Here is a 17,137-nt window from a genome sequence, read left to right as displayed (position 1 = left end):
AGTTACAGCTGCACATCAAGGCAAGCTCCAGACATGAAACACTAGAGGAGGACTAGGAGGCCGGGCTGCCGGGACACGCATGGCTCCAGCTACGTGGAGGCTGACACGGGAGGTTTCCAGGCCCAGCCCGGCCCTTGTCCCAGAATTTACAAATCAAACAAAAGAGTCAGAGATGCCACTCAGTGTCACAGCGCTTGCCCAGCGTCGCTCGCTGTTACTGCAAAAGAAAGAAACAAAGCGCAGAGACCCCGTAGAAGACATTTCTAATTTCAGACTAAGCAGGCACCAAGCTCACTTGCCATAAAAGAGGCATAAATTTCATGACGTGAAATTAATTTCTTTCTGCGTGACAAAAGTAAACACTCCCACAGATGTTAAGAACTATTTGTAACACACTTACAAAGATTTTTCCAGACAATGTCTCTGTGAAGAGCGCTCACAAATTAATAAGCAAAGAGCAACTGAAAACAGTGTGCAGAGTCATCACAGCCTGTCACAGAGGGGACCCGAGGGATGAAAGTGGCTTTTAAAAAGCTAAGAAGTGCTGTGAACCCTCATGCAAAGGAAAAGCGATTCACACTGAAGCCGCAGCGCCTGGCGATGGTTCAGGCCGCAGCTTCGGACTGAGCTGCCCCGTCCCGGCCGCACTCGAGGCTGAGGCAGGACAGTCGCCAGCTCGAGCCCAGCGCGGCCACCCAGCGAGGTCCTGGCTGCACACAGAACCGGGGCGGGCGGCGGGGGGCTGCTGAGGGCCTGGGGGTCCTGCGGGCGGCGGGGGGCTGCTGAGGGCCTGGGGGTCCTGCGGGCGGCGGGGGGCTGCTGAGGGCCTGGGGGTCCTGCGGGCGGCGGGGGGCTGCTGAGGGCCTGGGGGTCCTGCGGGCGCCGGCTGGGCTGAGCTGCCGCTAGGCGCCGCCAGGGGGCAGCACGTTCCCGCCACGGCCTCCACCTCCACCTGCCGGAGCCGGCTGTCTGCTCCGTCTGTCCGTCTGCCCGTTCGGTTTTCCTGTGCATTTCCTGCCGCGCTGTCCTGCGTCCGTGCGTGCTTTTGTCAGCCACAGGGCCCCCCGCGTGGGTCTGCGCGGCCTCGCACCCCGCGGAGCCCCAGCTGGCCTCCGGCTCCTGGGGTCCTCCTGCCTCGGCCTCCCGAGCCAGCCTTTGACTGCTGACTTGGCTGTGCGTGTGCGCCCGGCCGGCTGGAAGGGTGTCGGAAAACTTGTAAAGTGACAGGGAGCTGGATGGGCAGGTGCCCGCGGTTTCCATAGCAACCACTGCACCTCGTCCTAGCAGCCGGGCGGCCCGGGGTGAAATGAGAGGGCGTGGCTGTGTGCCAATAAAACTTTATTTATAAAAATAAGTGACCATCTGTTATCAGCGTTCCCAGACTAGTGAGGTGTGCACACGTGCGTGTGACAAGACAGAGAGAGAGACGGGGGTGGGGGCCTGCGGAGGAAAGTGGGAAATAGAAGCAAGAGTTTGTATGCTCCAGTCTCAAGGCGGAACTCTGGGACCCTCAGCTTTTACCTTGAGCGCCTTCAACTGATTTGGGGAGGCCCACCCCTTCCGCCGGGGTCAGCTTCACTTAGTGAGCTGTCGAACTTTTTTGCTTATTTTATTTGGTCTTTTTTTTTTTTGGTCTTTTTTTAGGCAGGGTCTCCTATGCAGCTCAGGCTGGCCTTAGCTCACTGTGTAGCCCAGGCTGGTCTCGAACTCACAATGATCCTCCTGCCTCAGCCTCCTGAGTGCTGGGATGACAGACGTGTGCCACCACACCTGGCTTTTATTTCCTCATTGTCCCAGAGGGTGAAAGCCCAAACTAAACAGTGGGCAGGCCCTGCTGCTTGGTGACAGATGTTGTCTCTGTGTTCCCATATCCTGCCTTTGTGTGCACCCCAGAGTCCCCTTTTGAACCAGGAAACTACTCCTACTGGGCCGGGGCCCTCCCCGGGAGCTGTCATTTTAACTTAACTATTTCTGTCCACGCTGAGGGGACTAGGCCCTCACCATATGAATTGATGCGGGACACACACAGTTCTTCAAGCCATAGCCCTGATTATGAATGTGGGGTTATTTTTCATTGCTGTATAATATTCTACCGCCTCACCTCATTCTGTGGCCCAGGCTGTCCTGGAACTCATGGAGATCCTCCTGCACCGGCCTCCCGAGTGCTGGGGTGGCAGGTATCCACCACCACAGCTGGCTGGAGTGAAGCTGTTAAGCATTTTTGTCAGTCCATGTTTGTGATAAGTAATAATAAATTCACTGTGGGGAATTGGTACGTACACATCAAAACTTTACCCCCTTCCCGTCTCCTCCCCTCTCTCCTGTCTCCCCCGTCCCTGGACCCCCGTCCCTTCTCCATAAAGTACCTCCGCATTTCCTGTCACCTGTCTTTGATTTTGTCCTTCAGATTATTTATATTTTGCCTGTCTTGTGTGAGAGAGACCATGAGATATTTTTATTTCTTTCTTGTATGGATACCGGCACTGAACTCACAACCTCATCCTTACCAGGCAGAGTGCTTGAGCTGCTGCGCTGAATCCCCAGCCCAAATCACGAGACATTTAGCCCTCTGTGTCAGATTTATTTTACTGGCCATTATGGTCTCCAGGCGCATCCGTTTTTTCTACAAATGACCCAAGGCCCCCTTCTTCCTGGCAGAGTAGTACTCCAGCGTGACTCAGTGCCAAGCTGTATTTAACCCTTCCCTCCCCAGGAGCATTGCTTTGTTTTTTCTCTCCCTTTATCTACAGCAAAATTCAGCAAACTTTTTCTATAAAGAGGAGATGATGGATGTTTTGGGCTTGGAGGGACCATGTCCATCGAGTCCATTGCAGAAGTCACCCTAGACAACATGCTGTGAGTGAGCATGACTGTGTGCCAATAAAGCTTTATTTATAAAGGCAGGTGTGAGCCAGATCGGACCCCTGGCCCTGGGTATAGATATTTATCCAGTTCCTCCTAGGTGCTGAGCCCTGTTCCAGAGCCTGGGAACACAGTGGCCAGGACAGTGGTACAGTTATGCAAAGCAATGTGGTCACTTCCGACCACGATGAAGGTGCGAATCCAAACCCAGAATGGCAGGAAATGGCAGAAGGCATCGGAATGATGAGAAGAAACTGGCCTTGAGGATAGCAGGGAACAGTTTCTGGCAAAGAGCACAGCCATGCAAAGGCCCTGGGGCACCACAGGACTCCAGCAGTGAAAGGGGCAGAGAGAGGAGAGGGTGCTGGGAGGGGATGGCAGGGCCCTGTGGACTGCAGGGAGGAAAGTGAAAGGCAGAAGGGGATTGAATTCCAGGGCAGCCTGGACTATACAATGAGGTTGTTCAGTGGAATATTATACAGAAATGAAAAATAAACACCCATATTCATAATCAGGGTTATGGCTTGAAGGATTGTGTCCCTCATAAATTCTAGGTACCCCTCCAAAAAAAAGGGGACTTGGGATTTAGCTCAGTGGCATAAGCACCTGCCTTGCAAGCAGCCTCGTGAGTTCGATCCCCGGTACCGATAAAAAAAAAAATTCTAGGTATCCCCAAATAAAAGAGGAAAGCACAGAGGGAAATGATGCCTCTCCTTGGTCCTGGAGCTGAGCGATGCCGGTGGGCAGAAGCAGCTGGCAGCGGTGCAGCCACGGCGCCAACCTCCCAGGTGCTCACATGCCGTCCCCAGCCTGGGTGATAAAACCCAGTGACCCTAGGGGACGTGAAGGGCATGTGGGAGAAGAACCGAGGTGCCCAGGTGCCCCGCGTGTGTCCCCAGGTCCAGGGCTCAGAGACACTGGCAGCTGGAAGCAGCTGATCAGCGACTCCCACAGCAGCCTCTGCCACCAGGGGGCGCCATGTTCTACTCTCAGCCCTGTGACTTTTTGTCAAGGTGACTCTGCCTCAATCTACCCCTCTGAGAAATGGGAACCATAAAACCGGCTCATTCTGCCCAAAAGCTGTGAAAAAAAAAAAAAAGGTCCACCACACACAGCGCCTGGGCGGTCACTCAGTACACACACAGCCCCGCTGTCCCTTCTCTGGACACCTGCGTGGGGGACGCCAGCAACCTGCCCTCTGTGCTGGGGTCCCGGATAGGGGAGCCTGGTTGGGGATGCAACCGGTGAGTCCACCGCTCCCTGAGACTGAGGCAGGAGGATCTCCACTTGAGCTCAGCCTGGGCAGCTTAATGAGGCCCTGTCTCAAAATAAAAAAATTTAAAAGGCTGGGGATGGAGCCCAGTGCGAAGCCATGGGTTCGCTCCTCAGGCACCCACACCCCCATTTATTTATATTTTATATTATTATTTTTTTGGACTTTTTGAGGCCGGGTCTCGCTGTGCAGTCGAGGCTGTTCTTGAACTCGCAGCGACCCTCCTGCCTCGGCCTCCCGAGTGCTGGGATGACAGTCATGAGCCACCACGCCCGGCTACTGTGCATCTAGTTTAAAAATGGGGAGGGGGCACCCCAGACGATGCCCCCCTTTGAGCCGCGCGATGGCATCACACTGGGCACCTGTCTTGCTGCCGGGGTGCCCGCCCGTGTCCCCGACCCCGGGCTCCCTCTGTGCCCCGGGATGGCTGGTGGGCTCGGGGTGCAGGCCACTCCCCGCCTCGCAGAGGCCACAGCGCTGCCGGAAGTCACAGTGCCAACGACCGCGTGTAACCGACTTCCTGCCGTTACCCACCGCCCGGCTGTGCGCCCCCCGCTCCGGGCAGCCCTCTCTGGTCTCCGCTGCCGGGCCGGTCGGTCTTGGCCACTTAGTGTCTCAGGAACAAAACTTGCAGCGGGGCGCAGGCCTGTGCGCTCAGCCCTGGGGAGGCCGAGGCAGGAGGGTCGCTGACTCCCGCCAGCCTGCCCTGCACAGCAAGCTCAAGGCCGGCCTGAGCCGCTGCTCAAAAAGACAAAACTAACAAACTAAACACTGCAAAGGGCTGGGCTGGGGCTCAGGGTGGGGACCCCGAGTTAATCTCCGGCACTGCGGGGGGGGGGAGTCCACTTTATAAATGGGGAAACTGAGGCCCAGAAGAGAAGCAATCCATTTGGGACCGCACGGCACCCCAGGAGCTGCTCGGCCTGCAGGATATTCTAACGGGGACCCCGCAGGCAGCCCTGCCCACCCCGACGGTCCCGTGCCCCCCCAGAGGCCTGTGCCTCAGTTTCTCCGCAGCAGGGACACGCGCGGGGGAGATGCTTGCGGCGGTTTGGAGGAGGCCGGCGGGGCAGGCGCAGGGCGTGGCGTGCACGGGCAGCTCCCGGCTCCGGGTGGCACCTGGGCTCCCGCCCAGGGCGCCCGTGCCAGGCCCACCGGGCACAGGAGGGGCCGAGCTGGGTCCGGGGCCAGAGCTTCGCCCAGCGAGCGCTCAGTGCAGTGAGGCCAGGACCCGGCTCGGGGCTTTCTGCATGTGCAGGGCGTCTAAGGGGTCAGCGGCGGCCCCCTGCCGGCCTCAGTTCCCCTGACACAGCTGGGCGTGGTGGCACACGGCGGTCATCCCAGTGCTCGGGAAGCTGAGGCGGGAGGATCGCTGCAAGCTGGTGGCCAGCCGGGGCTCTGTAGCCAGACTCAAAAAACCAAAAATATAGAATGAAAACAGAAATCGCTGGTCACGACAGGAAATGTCCAGGAGGGAGTGAAACTGGATTCCTTTCCTCCTCCGCAGAGCCAAGGCTTGGCAGCGCTCCCAGTTGTCTGTCTGGTCTTGGTCTCTCTTTCCAGGAGGGGGACCGGGTGGCCGCGGGCTGCCTGTGTGACTTTGAACCTCAGTCTGCACATCTGTAAAATGGGCCCCATCAGGACTTGTGGGATTAGACTGACACACCTGTGGCTGGCATGCAGCAGTTGCACAATCAGATTGTTATGGTCACCTTGTCCCAAAGCTGTCATTAGGACCCATGAGGGCTGTCTGTAAGGTCTCGGCCTGCAGTAGCAGGTGGGAAAATGTTTGTTGAGTGAGTAAACAAGTTTTTTGAATGAATAACAACAATTGTGCACACTGTAGAATGCAAAGCGCATCCACAGTCCTCACACCAGGCACCGGCAGCAGACCCCACCCTCCAGCAGTGACAGCCAAATACGTCCCTAGACAGAACCTCGTGTCCCGTGGGGGAGAAAAACATCCCTAACGTACTTAACATTCGAAGTTCCGGTTTATCACAAGAGAGGATTGAAGCTCAGAGCGGGGCCTGCCCGGTCACACAGCGCAGGGAGGCGGAGCCAGCAGGGCAGGTGCTGAGCACACCTGGGCAGAGGTGGGCAGGCCGCACCGCTGCTGTGCCAGGGCTCCTGGAACTTGGCAGAAGGGCCAGGGCGAGCCACGGTTGCAAAACGGCCAGGCAGCATGCCTGGGCAGTGGCCGCCGCCTGAGCCCCGCGGGCACTGCTGGGAAACTCAGCAAAGCAGCTGGGAACCGGGCACCAGGATAGAGGATGGAGTCCCAGGACAGGGGGCGGAAGGAAGGGCCAATCAGAGACACTGCCTCGTAGCGTGGGAAGGAAGGAGCCTATCAGAGACACTGTCTGGTAGAGTGGGAAGAAAGGGCCAATCAAAGACAATCTCATAGTGTAGGAAGGAAGGGCCAATCAGAGACAGTGTCTTGTAGTGTGTGGGAAGGAATCACCAATCAGAGACCCTGCCTCGTAGTATGGGAAGGAAGGACTAATCAGAGACACCGTCTTGTAGTGTGTGAGAAGGAAGGACCAATCAGAGACACTGTCTCGTAGAGTAGGAAGGAAGGGCCAATCAGAGACAATCTCATAGTGTACAAAGGAAGGGCCAATCAGAGACACTGCCTCGTAGTGTGGAAGGAAGGAGCCTATCAGAGATTCTACCTTGGAGCCTGGAAGGAGGACCAGTCAAGACTGCATCTTGTGGATGGAAGGGCCAATCAGAGATGGTCTTTTCAGTCTAGAAGAAAGGGCCAATCGGAGACAGCACCCTCTTGCCTGGCCTATCGAAAGAGCACGGGATGTGTCCCGGTCAATGAGAATGTCCCAGTGAGTGACACTAACAGGCAAAGCCCACTGGTTCCAATGGCAAGGCAAGTCGGTCCCTCTGGTCTCAGAGCTGATGGCTCTGGATGTCACAGCCGGGGTTCTGCAGCTCTTCCCGAAGCCCAGGCCTAAGGGTTGGCTTGGCGGAACTCACTGCTCCCATGTATGCCCTCAGGAAATCATTAGTATGTCCCAGCCAGAGTTACAGCTAAAAAGTTCATTACCTCGCTCACTAAACATTTACTAAGCTCCTCCTGCATGCTAGATCCAGGATGTTAAGTTGAATGAGGCAAATATTTTTTAAAAAGCTCAGTGAAAGACTGAGGAATGCAGAGGGCCGGGCTGTGCAAAGGCCCTGGGGCAGCTTGGAACCTGGCCTAATGTAGGAATAGCGAGAAGCAGCCCATGTGGCTGGAGCAGAGGAAGAACGGGCAGAGAGGGAAGAGGGGAGGAGAGGAGCGGACAAGCAGGCCGTGCAGGGATGACTTTGTCATTCTGAGAGCAATGGGGAGCCATGGAAGGCTGTGGGCAGGGGAGATGTAAAATGTCACCTACAGACTGGGATTTGTGCAAAGTCCTTCCTTCTGAGCCCCAATCTCCTATCAAGTGGGGGTGGCAGTGCCTTCCTGGAGCGCTGACACCGATAAGAAAAATGCTGAGCTGGGCATGTGGTGCACTCCTATGATGCCAGCACTCGGGAGGCTGAGCAGGAGGATCCCAAGTTCAAAGCCAGACAGACTTGGTACCTAAGGCATTTAGTGAGACCCTGTCTCAAAATAAAAAGGCACTTGGGAGGCTGAGGCAGGAGGATCGCTGTGAGTTCGACATCAGCCTGAGCTACACAATGAACTCTTATTTAAAAAATCCAAAATAAATTAATAATTTAATTAATGAATTAAAAAGGGCTGGCATGGAGCTCAGTGTAAAGTCCCAGGGTTCCACACTCCAAATGTCAGGGAGGGGTGTGTGTGCGGGTCAGTAAGGAATGAGCATCAGGGATGTGCAAAGGCCCTGGGGTCAGAGCCAGGGTGGCCCGCTGGACATCTGACCTGCCCGTTTCTGCAGTCTCCTACTTCTGCACTGGGCTTCAGGGACAGCTCAGGAGCCGGCCCTGGGGCCATGACCCTGGCACGTCTGGCCACACCAGCTAACCCCCTGGGTGACCCTGGGCTAACATATTCTCCCCCTGAGGCTCCATCTATCAAGCAAGCTAATAAGGCCTCCCCGCCCCAGCCCGCCAGAGCTGGGCCTGCTGCCACGAGCTGGGATAATGGCCGGAAAGGCTGCCCACACACAGCTGTTCCCAGGGCCTGGGGCCATCTGTGACCTCAATTTCCTCATCTATAAAATGGGCCTGTTAATGAGGCCTGCAGCCGCTGTGGGCCTTTCTGGACCTCCAGATGACTTGCGGTTGTCTGGAACCTGAGCAGGCGGCCAGGTAGCTCTGGGTGTGAACCCTCACCCCCCAGCCTCAGAGACAACCGCTTCTCCTGGGCCGTTAATCCTAGTGCTACGGGAGGCTGAGGCAGGAGGGTGGAAAATTTAACCCAGCCTGAGCCATTTGACCACATAGCAAGACCCTGTCTCAAAAAATAAATACATAAATAAATAATAAGAAATTAAATTAAATTAAAAAGTGCAGGGCAGGGAGTCACAGGCCTGTGTTCCCAGAACTGGGGAGGCAGAGGCAGGAGCATCTCCGAGAGATCAAGGCCAGCCTGCAGTGCTCAGCGTGAGGGCCCAGCGGTGAGAAGGCAGCGGGACAGGACCTGGGGGACCCGAACCCTGCGCAGGTCCCAAGAGGTGCCTGGAGTTGGTGCCACCCCGGCTCCTCCCAGCCAGCTGGCCCTGGCCTGTGGTATCTTCCTTGCAATGGGGGCGCAGGGGTGGACTCCTGCCCAGTGTTGAGGGGCCTGCTGGGCAGCCTGCAGTGACTTTACAGGGAAGGTTGTGAGTCTCAGCTCAGCTTCCTGTGCACCCCAACACTGCACCCTGAACCCCAGTCCTCAGCGGGCTGCCACCCAGCATGCCTGCCCCCCTTCCCTTCTCCGGGTGGGGCACGCAGGGGTTGGAGTTGGGGATTTGCAGAAGTGGCTCAGCGGCCGAGCTGTGCAGAGTGGGGGCCGGGCCCCCTCGCCTCAGGAGAGGCCTCCAGCACCCCTCTGTGCCCAGGAACCTAGAGTCCCTGGGCTCCCCTCTGGCTTGCTTGTTGACCTCAGAGAGATGAATTCCCCTCTCTGAGCCTCACTGAGTTTATTTCTTAAAAACAAAAACCAAAAAGGGGAGGAGGGGTGTGGTAACACATGACTGCAAAACTCGGCTTTTAGGCTGAGGCAGGAGGATCGCTGCAAGGCTGGGCCACAAAGTGAGCTCAAGGCCAGCCTGGACTGCATAGGGAGACCGTGTCTCAAAAAAGCCCAAAAAGCCCAAAACCCAAACCAAGTGGGCAGCAGCACGCACCGCACAGAGACAATCTCAGTCCCCAGAAGGCTGGTGTCCAAGCAGCAGACGCGGTCTGCACGGCTGACCGACGTAGCATGCGGCCGGCTTTTATTGAGCAACTACTACGCCAGGCCGGTGGTCATCACATGCGCTGGACTGCCCAGCGCCCCACATCCATCACATAATCAACTCCCCCGAGTCCCCAGACTCAGGCCTGCCTGGGTCCCCCCACCAGGCCTGGCTCCGCGAAGGGTGCTCTTGTTGCACCCCAGACTTGGGCTTCTCCCGGGGAGAGCCCAGAGTCAGCTCCCCGAGGGGTCTCTCCGAAATCCCTGGTGCCGGGGACCAGGGTCGCAGCAGCAGAAAGAGGGGCGCCAGGGGGCCTCGGTGCAGCAGCACCCCAGCACCCCTACCCCAGAGCGCCAGCAGGCTCGCAGCAGGGAAGGGGGCGGCGCCTGCTCCGCGGGGCGCACTGCGGAAGGCCGCTGGGGGGCTGCGGCAGGTCGTCCCGTGACGGCCCGGCCCACGCGTGACAGCCTGCGGCGGGGTCGGGGCGCTGGCTCCCCCCGCCCGCCCCTCCCCGCGGGGAGGCGGAGACCTGCCGTTTCTGCTGATCGCGCAGGGGGAGGCGGCCTGGTCTGCCTCGGCGCCCTGCGCTGCAGCCTGGAGCCCTTTGGGGACCCCCCGGGGACCCCCGCCCCAGGTCTGTGGCCGTCGGTGTCCCAGTCCGTGTCCCCGTGTGTCCCCTCGTCTGTCCTCGCCCAGACACCTGCCTCCTCCGGGGGTGGGGGAGGGGCCGGGTGGGGGAGGGGCCCGGGGTCGCGCGGAGGTCAAGTCCGGGTCGGAGGTCTCCGCGGGGTCACTCCGGGCCAGTCCCGGCGCCGCCCGCAGGCTGTCACCGCGCGTCCGCCTGGGTGGCATCCTGCGGGAGGCCGAGTCTGCAGTCCCCGCGGGTCCGGGTGCCCCCCGCGGGCTCCCCGGTGCCTGTGCGTGCCCGCCGGGTCCCGGCGGGTGTCCCCGAGTCGCCCGCGTGCGTCCTGCCCCGTGTGCGCGCGCGCGCCGCGCGAAGGTGGCCCGCTCGGTGCGCAGCGGAGCCGGCCGGAGCGGGCCGGGCGCAGGCTGAGCGCCGGCCGGGGCGCGCGGCGGCCCGAGCGCGGCCCCGGGGGAGGCGGGCCGAGGGGAGGGTCCTGGGGGGCGGGCACGGCGCCTCCGCCCCCCCGCGCACCGAGCGCGTCCTCCGGCCTGGCCGCCTCGCCCGCCCGCCCGCCCGCCGCAGCGCCATGGTACGTGGCCCCCCCCACTTTCGATTTCGCCCGGGGACTCCGTGGGGGTGGCGCGTGGGCCCCGAGCGAAAGTTGCCAGGTCCGGGAGTGAGGGGGGGAGGCGGGAGGCGGGGGTCACCCGGGGGAGGGGCTCGAGGCGGGGACCCCCATCCCGCCGGGCTCCCGGGACCCCCCCTTTCCCCTCGCCGATCACCCCCTTTTCCTCCTCCCTCCCGGGCTAGGGGCGGAGCTGGCGCGCGGGGCGCAGCGGAGACCCCGAGTGGGGGGCCCCCCCGGCGGGTGCGGCGGAGTTGGCGGGGAGGGCGGGGCTCCCCAGAAGGTCCCCCCATTTCCTCCGGCCGGTCCCCCGCCCCCGCCACGCCACACGCCGGGCCGGGGGGCGCGCCTCCGGGGGGCGCGACTCCCTCCCCGAGGCGGCAGCCGGATGGGGACCCCCGGGCCGGGGCGGGGCGCGCGGCCGGCGGCGGGGGGCGCTGGGCTCGGCGGGCGCCGGCGGGGAGCGCGGCGCGCAGCTAGCGGAAAATGGCCGCTCGGCGAGGCGGGCGCGCGGCCGGGCGCCGTGAACTCGGGGCCGGGAGGGGGCGCAGCCGGCCCCGCCCCCGCCCCGGGACCCCGCGACCCCCGCCCGGCCCCGCGCGGCTCCGGCCCGGGACGGGCTGGCGGGCTCCCCGGGGGTCCCCGGCGCATCCGGAGCGCGCGGCCGGGGTCGCGCACCCACGTGTGTCGAGTGTCGCGCGTGTGGGCTGAGCCGTGTGCGTGGCTGCGCCCGGGCCGGAGCCGCGCGTCCCGCGGGAGAGCTGCGTCCGCGCCGTGCGTCCCCGGGAGAGCGTGGGGTGCCCCCGCGTGAGTGGGTGACAGGTTTGCGTGTTTCGGGGGTGACACTGTGTCGTGTGGCCGCGGCCGGGGGTCCGGCGAGCTGTCCCCGTGTGCGTGCGACTCCGGGCCGAGCGTCCCTGGGGACCGGCCTGCGGTGACCCCACCTCCCCGCGCCCCCCAGTCCTCCTCCCGTGACCGGGGCCGGCGGGGGGCGCCTCGGCCTCTGCACAGCGCTGTCCCCGTCCCCCACCGCACCCCCAGGCCTTTTCCTCCACCCAGCCTGGCTGTCTCCCGTCAGCGGGTCCCGGCTGGGCGCGAGGTGGCGCCGGGACGCGGTCACCCGGGGCTGCGCGTGCGCGGCGACCTGCCGGGCTGGGCGGGGCGCGGGGTTCCCCCTCCCTCTGCGGCCCCCGGAGCTCCCCGAGGGCAGGGGGCGGCCTGGAGGCTGAGCGCTGGCCTGGGCTGGGCCGAAGGGGTGACCGAGGAGACCCCGGAGATCCCCCTTGGCCCGGGGACCCGCGTGGCACCGGCGCGCTCCCAGCCCGGCCCGGGTGGCCCAGACGGGGCGGGCGCTCGAGCTGTTTTGTCGCCTCTGGGGGAATCCCCGCCGCGCCCCGCCCCCACTGCTGCCCGTTTTTTTATGTAATTTTCTAAATATAAAAGCTGCGCGGCCAGGCCCGAGGCGCGGCGTTAAATTCCCGGCCGCTTGGGGGGTTGCTGTTTGGAAAGGGGACAAAAACTGGTGCCGCAAGAGCACCCAGACATGTGACCGCCGCACCTGCGCGGGCTCCGGAGTCCCACGCGCACCTCGGCTGCGACAGACGTCTCGGGTCCCACGACACTCCCCTGGGGGGGACCGCAGAGCCCGGGAGTCGCCCTCGCGGTGCCACTCACACGCGCTCGGGCACAGGGGCCCACGTTCGTGGGGAGGACAACCCGGTGTTTCCCTTAATCTGCGCCCCTGTCCCGCCATGGTGTCCCCTCACCGGGCTCTGGCCTGAGGTCTCAGGGTACTGAGGGCGAGGCGCGGGGATGTGGGGTTGTGTTGGGCTGTGTGTGCTCGAGCCCCGGTAGGGGGCCGAGAAAGTGTGTGTGCGTGTGAATGCGCGGGGCGTCCAGCTGTGGGTGCAGGTGTGTGCGTAGGAGCGTGTGGGGGGTGGGCGGGCACCTGTGGGAGCGGTTGGGGGAGTTGGGAAGGTGCTGGATGAGGTGGCGTGTGTACCTTGGGGTCTCTGATGATATTTGAGGCCAAGTGAGTTAGAGTCACTGTGTGGGTGTCTGTCTGTTCCAGCCCAGCGACACACCCCACCTTTACCTCCGGTACCCAGGACTGGCCTGTCCTCTGGTGCCCGTCTGTGATGCTCCCACATTTTTAACATTTGCTTTCTGATTGCACCACGGAGCCCCAGATGGGGTGAGGGTATGGCAGGCTGCAGGGTGACAGGGACCCTCTCTGCCTGTCGCCCAGTCCTGGGTGGAACCCCATGGTGCGCGTGGCTTCCTGAGCGTCCCTGTCCAGTCCCCCGAGGGACTGGCTGTGCGCCTTGTGGAGGACGTGTGTAGGTCCCCAGGGATGCCTGCGTGTGCTTATGAAGGCTGCTCGAGCATTTCTGTCAGGGAACCACACCCCCAAATCGAGCCTCCACTGAACTCCATCCCTGACCCTTTTAAATTTTTTTATTTTGTGACCAGGTCTTGCTAAGTCCCCGAGGCTGGGCTCAGATTGTGATCCTCCTGCCTCAGCCTCCCAGAGTGCTGGGAACATTTGTGGCTGTGCTGGGACACTGGTCTTACAAGGGTGCACTCGGGGCCTTACGAGGGCTACATGTCTATACTTTGGAAAAGCTTGTGAGCTTCTCCCCCGGGGGCATTTTGGTGACCACGTGGCAGGGGAGGTCAGCACCCTGCCATGCCCAGGACATCACCAACATGGGAAGCATCTCTGACCTATGGCTTCACCATGCCAGCCTCCCTCGGCCCTCGGAGGTGACTGTGGGGAACTGAGGGCTGTGCCAGGCTGTATAGTATTTCAGGATCATGAACTGGTCCTCTTCAGGTGGACAAGGTGGCTGCTTACCCGTTGGTGGCATTCCTGTGGTCAGCTGGTGGTCACGCCCTGCCTTGTGCACCTGTATCTGGGCCACCAGGTATTTACTGGTGCACCCACAGCCTCCAGGGACATTTCACAGAGGCCCAGACAGGCCAAACTGCGGGTACCCTCCTCAGTGTCGCCAGCAGACCCACGGTGTGCCCTTGGCATTGCTGGGAAGCGGTGGCTTCAGGCGTGGCAAATTGGGGCACTTGGGGGGTCTCTGGGGTTCCATGCAGGCTAGGAGAACAGGCTGAGGTCAACCCCAGCCTTTTAAATATCTGTGTATTTGTTTTTTGTTTGGTTTGGTTTTTTGTGACTAAAAACCCCAAAAAACCCACAACAGGTGCTGTAGCCCAACCCGGCCTTGCACTTGGTGGTGCCCCCTGCCTCAGTCTCCCAAGTGCTGGAGCCACGGGCCTGGGCCAGCATGCCCCATCTCTAGGTATTCCTGGGTGGCTTTGGTAAAATAGCGGCCCTGACATTCGGATCCCCAGGGGTGCCTCCGCGTGGGTCCTGTAGGGATCTAAATCTCCCCCCTCCCTGTCCCCTGCTGTGTAACAGGCTAAAACATTTTTTACTGAGGCTCTAGCCTGCTTTCCATGGAGCAGGGCACCGGTGGGGGCAGCTGGGGACAGGCGGGACCAGAACCCGGCACCCTCCTGAGGGGGCCGGCAGCCCTGACCCGAGGCTTCCTCCCGGCCTCAGTTTCCCTGGCTGGAAGCAGAGGGTACCAAGGCTGTGGATGAAGCCCATGTCCCCCCAGCGCAGGCCGCAGCCACGACTGGGTGGGAGGGCACCATGGTGCCCCGATGCCTGAGGGGGGAGCCAGAGGGGGTCAGGTTTTCTAAGAATGACCTGGTCAGCAGCGGTGTCCTGCCAAGTGATGTGTTCTTATGCGGGTGACCCCTCGCTGTGAGCACAGCTGGGCCACCTGGGGGAGACAGGAGCGGGCTGCTGGAGGTCACCAAGCAGGAGAACGAGCCGCTTCAGGAGCCCCAGGCCGGCTCGGCGGGCACACGCTGCGTCACACCAGCTCCCGGGAGGCTGAGGCAGGAGGGCGGCCCGGCCCAAGGCAGCCTGGGCCGTTTTACCAGGCCTTGTAAATGCAATCAGGGGCTGGAGGAAGTCCTCCTGGAGGAGCCCTGTGTGGCCTGCCTGGGAGGGCCCTGCCCTTCACTCCCCGCACCTCAAGGGGGGGGGGGGTCCGCAGGCCACACTGGCCCTCACCATAGCTGGGGGGCCCTGTCCCAGAGATGTGCGCGGTTTGGGGCTGGTGGCAGTGCGGGGCAGGAGGTGGAGAGGCCTTGCTGGGATTTACGTGGCCAGCTGCGGACTGGCCCGGCCCCTGGAACAGGGTCTTGGGGAGATGGCCGATAAGGTCGCCGGCACCCCCACTCCCGTCCCCAGCTCGTCTTTGGCGCCGCAGAGGAGGGGTGCCCTCTCTGGCCAGAGGGACTCGCTCTGTTCCCAAATCTCTGCGGCCGCACAGCTGCACGCCGTGGGTGGCTCCAGGGACTCACGGAGAAAGGGTCCCCTGAGCCCCGTCCCCGCGCCGTGCACCCCACCCTGCTCCACGCGCGCCCCCGGCACCCAGCCGCTCTACATCTTTAAGGGGAAAGGCGCGCGCTCCCGCCGCTGCGCACGGCACCGCCTGGCCTCCCCCCTCCCTCCCCTTGGCTCGGTCCTGCAACTTCCCGGCCAGCGCGGGGCGCAGGGGGGGGGGGTGCGCGCCTAAAATGCAGCCCGGCCCCTCCGGGTCCTGCCACAGCCCGGCCCCCCCGCACCGGCGGTGTCTCGGGTGGGACAGCTGCGGGGGGGGGCGTCCGGGGTCCACGCTGACCAGAGCTGGGTGGGTTTGGGGGGCGCAGACGGTGGCACGGGGCGCCGGGAGCGTTAGTCGGGTGCTGGGTTCCCGAGACTTGGGGTGGGTGCGGGTGGGGGGGACTTTCCTTCCTGCCTCGCGCTCTTTTTTTCTCTCTTTTCTTTGAAAGTTGGATCCCGCACAGTGGGAGGGGAGAGCGGTGGGGGAGGGGAGGGGAAGGGGGTGCAGGAGAGGAAGGGGGGACGACTGGAACCGGGGAGCTCTGGAGGCGCGCGCCGGAGCGAGGGAGGCGGAGGGGGAGGAGGGAGGGGAGGAGGGGGAGCGGGGGAGGGGAGGAGGGAGGGGAGGAGGGGGAGCGGGGGAGGGGAGGAGGGAGCGGGGGAGGGGAGGAGGGAGCCCGGAGGCGCGGGGGGGGGGGGCAGATGACTCAGTGAGTTCCGCCCGCCCGCTCCGGCCGCCCTGCGCCTCCCGCCGCGCCCGCCCGGGATGTATTCGTCCCCGCTGTGTCTGACCCAGGTACGCCCCCCGCCCGGCGCCCCCCGAAACCTCCCCGCCAAGGGCGCCCCCAGCCCCGGCTCCGCGCCCCTCCCCGAGGGCACCCCGAGTTTGGAAGCCGGACAAGGCGGGACCAAAAAGGCGCGCGTCCCTCCCGCTGCTTCCAGGCTGGGGGTCCGGGAGGATGGCGCGGGCCGGGGACCCCTCTTCCCCTCCAAGTCACGCGCGCATTCGGGGACCCCCTCCCCAGGAGGAGAGGCTCCGGCCCGGTGCACCCGCCCGAGCTCGGGACCGCTCCCCACGTCTGGTACGGGGGCCCTGGCTGCAATCTTGGCCTCTCCCCAACTTGGGGAGACCGGGGAGGGGGAGTCGCCCCGAAAGAGGCAAAGACAGGCTCCGCGCCGGGGAGCCGTCCGGGGGCTCCCCACCGAGCCCCTGCCCCGGCTGTCCCGAGAAGGGGACCCCTCCGGGCCGGCCCCCCGCCCGCGCCTCCCCCACTCGGCCCACGTGTGCGCAGGGGGAGGGGGCGCACGGGCTTGGAGGCGCAGAGCGGGGGGTGGGAGGTTGTGGGGGGCACTGGGGTCCCCGCGGCCCTGCTCCCCCAGCTCCCCAGCCCCGTCCGGTATTTTCGCCGCATCGATCGTGAATTATTGAGCCGCTGCGGCCGCGGCTTCGGCTCGGGGCGGGAGGCGCGGGGCGCCCGGCCTGGCGGGTCACTGCGGCGCTGCCAGCGCCACCTGCCCCCTCCCTGGCTCGCTGTCACCCTGGCGCGGCTCCCAGATGCCCGGGGCTGAGCCTCGGGCCGCTGGTGAGGGGGTGCGGGAGGGGGCCGGAACCCCCGACCCTGAGGGCCGCTCTGCGCTGCACCCCCGCCGCGCGGAGTCTGGGGGTTCCCGCCAGGGCTCCCCGGGTTACGGGCCAGCGCCCTGCACGCTGGAGAGCTCGGGGCGCAGGGATGAACCGCAGGTCCAGCCGGGGTGTGGGGGACATGGCCGTGTCGGACTGGGGTCGCCATGCCCATCCTGCAGCACCCCCATCCTGAGGACCCCGGGATTGGTGCAGAAGGGGGTGGGTCCCGGTGGGTCCCAGCCTGTCCTCCCCGAGCTCCCTGAGTGACCTTGGACAAGTCCAGGTACACCTCCAGGCCTCAGTTTCTCTTTCTGAGCAGCTTTGGGTAAAGGGGGTCCCCTGCAACAGCTGTCTCCCCGAAGCTCC

General features: G+C 63.2%; 1 protein-coding gene and 1 long non-coding RNA gene across 11 annotated transcripts in view; one reads left to right on the top strand and one right to left on the bottom strand.

Moving 5' to 3' along the window:
- Positions 1-2,560: 2,560 nt before the first annotated feature.
- LOC134471070 (uncharacterized) lies at positions 2,561-6,511 on the bottom strand. The gene is made up of 2 exons (XR_010040419.1): positions 6,111-6,511; positions 2,561-5,755 (listed from the first exon to the last, which is right to left on the bottom strand). It is a non-coding gene; the product is annotated as an uncharacterized LOC134471070 (long non-coding RNA).
- A 3,583-nt stretch (positions 6,512-10,094) lies between these two features.
- Nfic (nuclear factor I C) overlaps positions 10,095-17,137 on the top strand; it is a 43,623-nt gene continuing 36,580 nt past the window's right edge. For 2 of the 10 annotated variants that reach the window (XM_063228849.1, XM_063228848.1), the window contains exon 1: positions 15,899-15,943. In XM_063228849.1, the coding sequence (XP_063084919.1) occupies positions 15,914-15,943 (30 nt within the window). In that variant the 5' untranslated portion in view covers positions 15,899-15,913. Of the gene's footprint in view, positions 10,118-10,564; positions 10,698-11,417; positions 11,541-15,429; positions 15,455-15,805; positions 15,944-16,086; positions 16,230-17,137 lie in introns of those variants that run through there. The other 8 variants (XM_063228844.1, XM_063228843.1, XM_063228846.1 and 5 more) reach the window with 7 other exon arrangements.

Source organism: Cavia porcellus, unplaced genomic scaffold (assembly GCF_034190915.1).
Source record: "Cavia porcellus strain 051 isolate PalLab524CR breed Dunkin Hartley unplaced genomic scaffold, mCavPor4.1 scaffold_17, whole genome shotgun sequence".
Taxonomy (NCBI): domain Eukaryota; kingdom Metazoa; phylum Chordata; class Mammalia; order Rodentia; family Caviidae; genus Cavia; species Cavia porcellus.
Note: the sequence above shows the minus strand (reverse complement) of the source record. Positions and strands in the feature narration are given on the sequence as shown.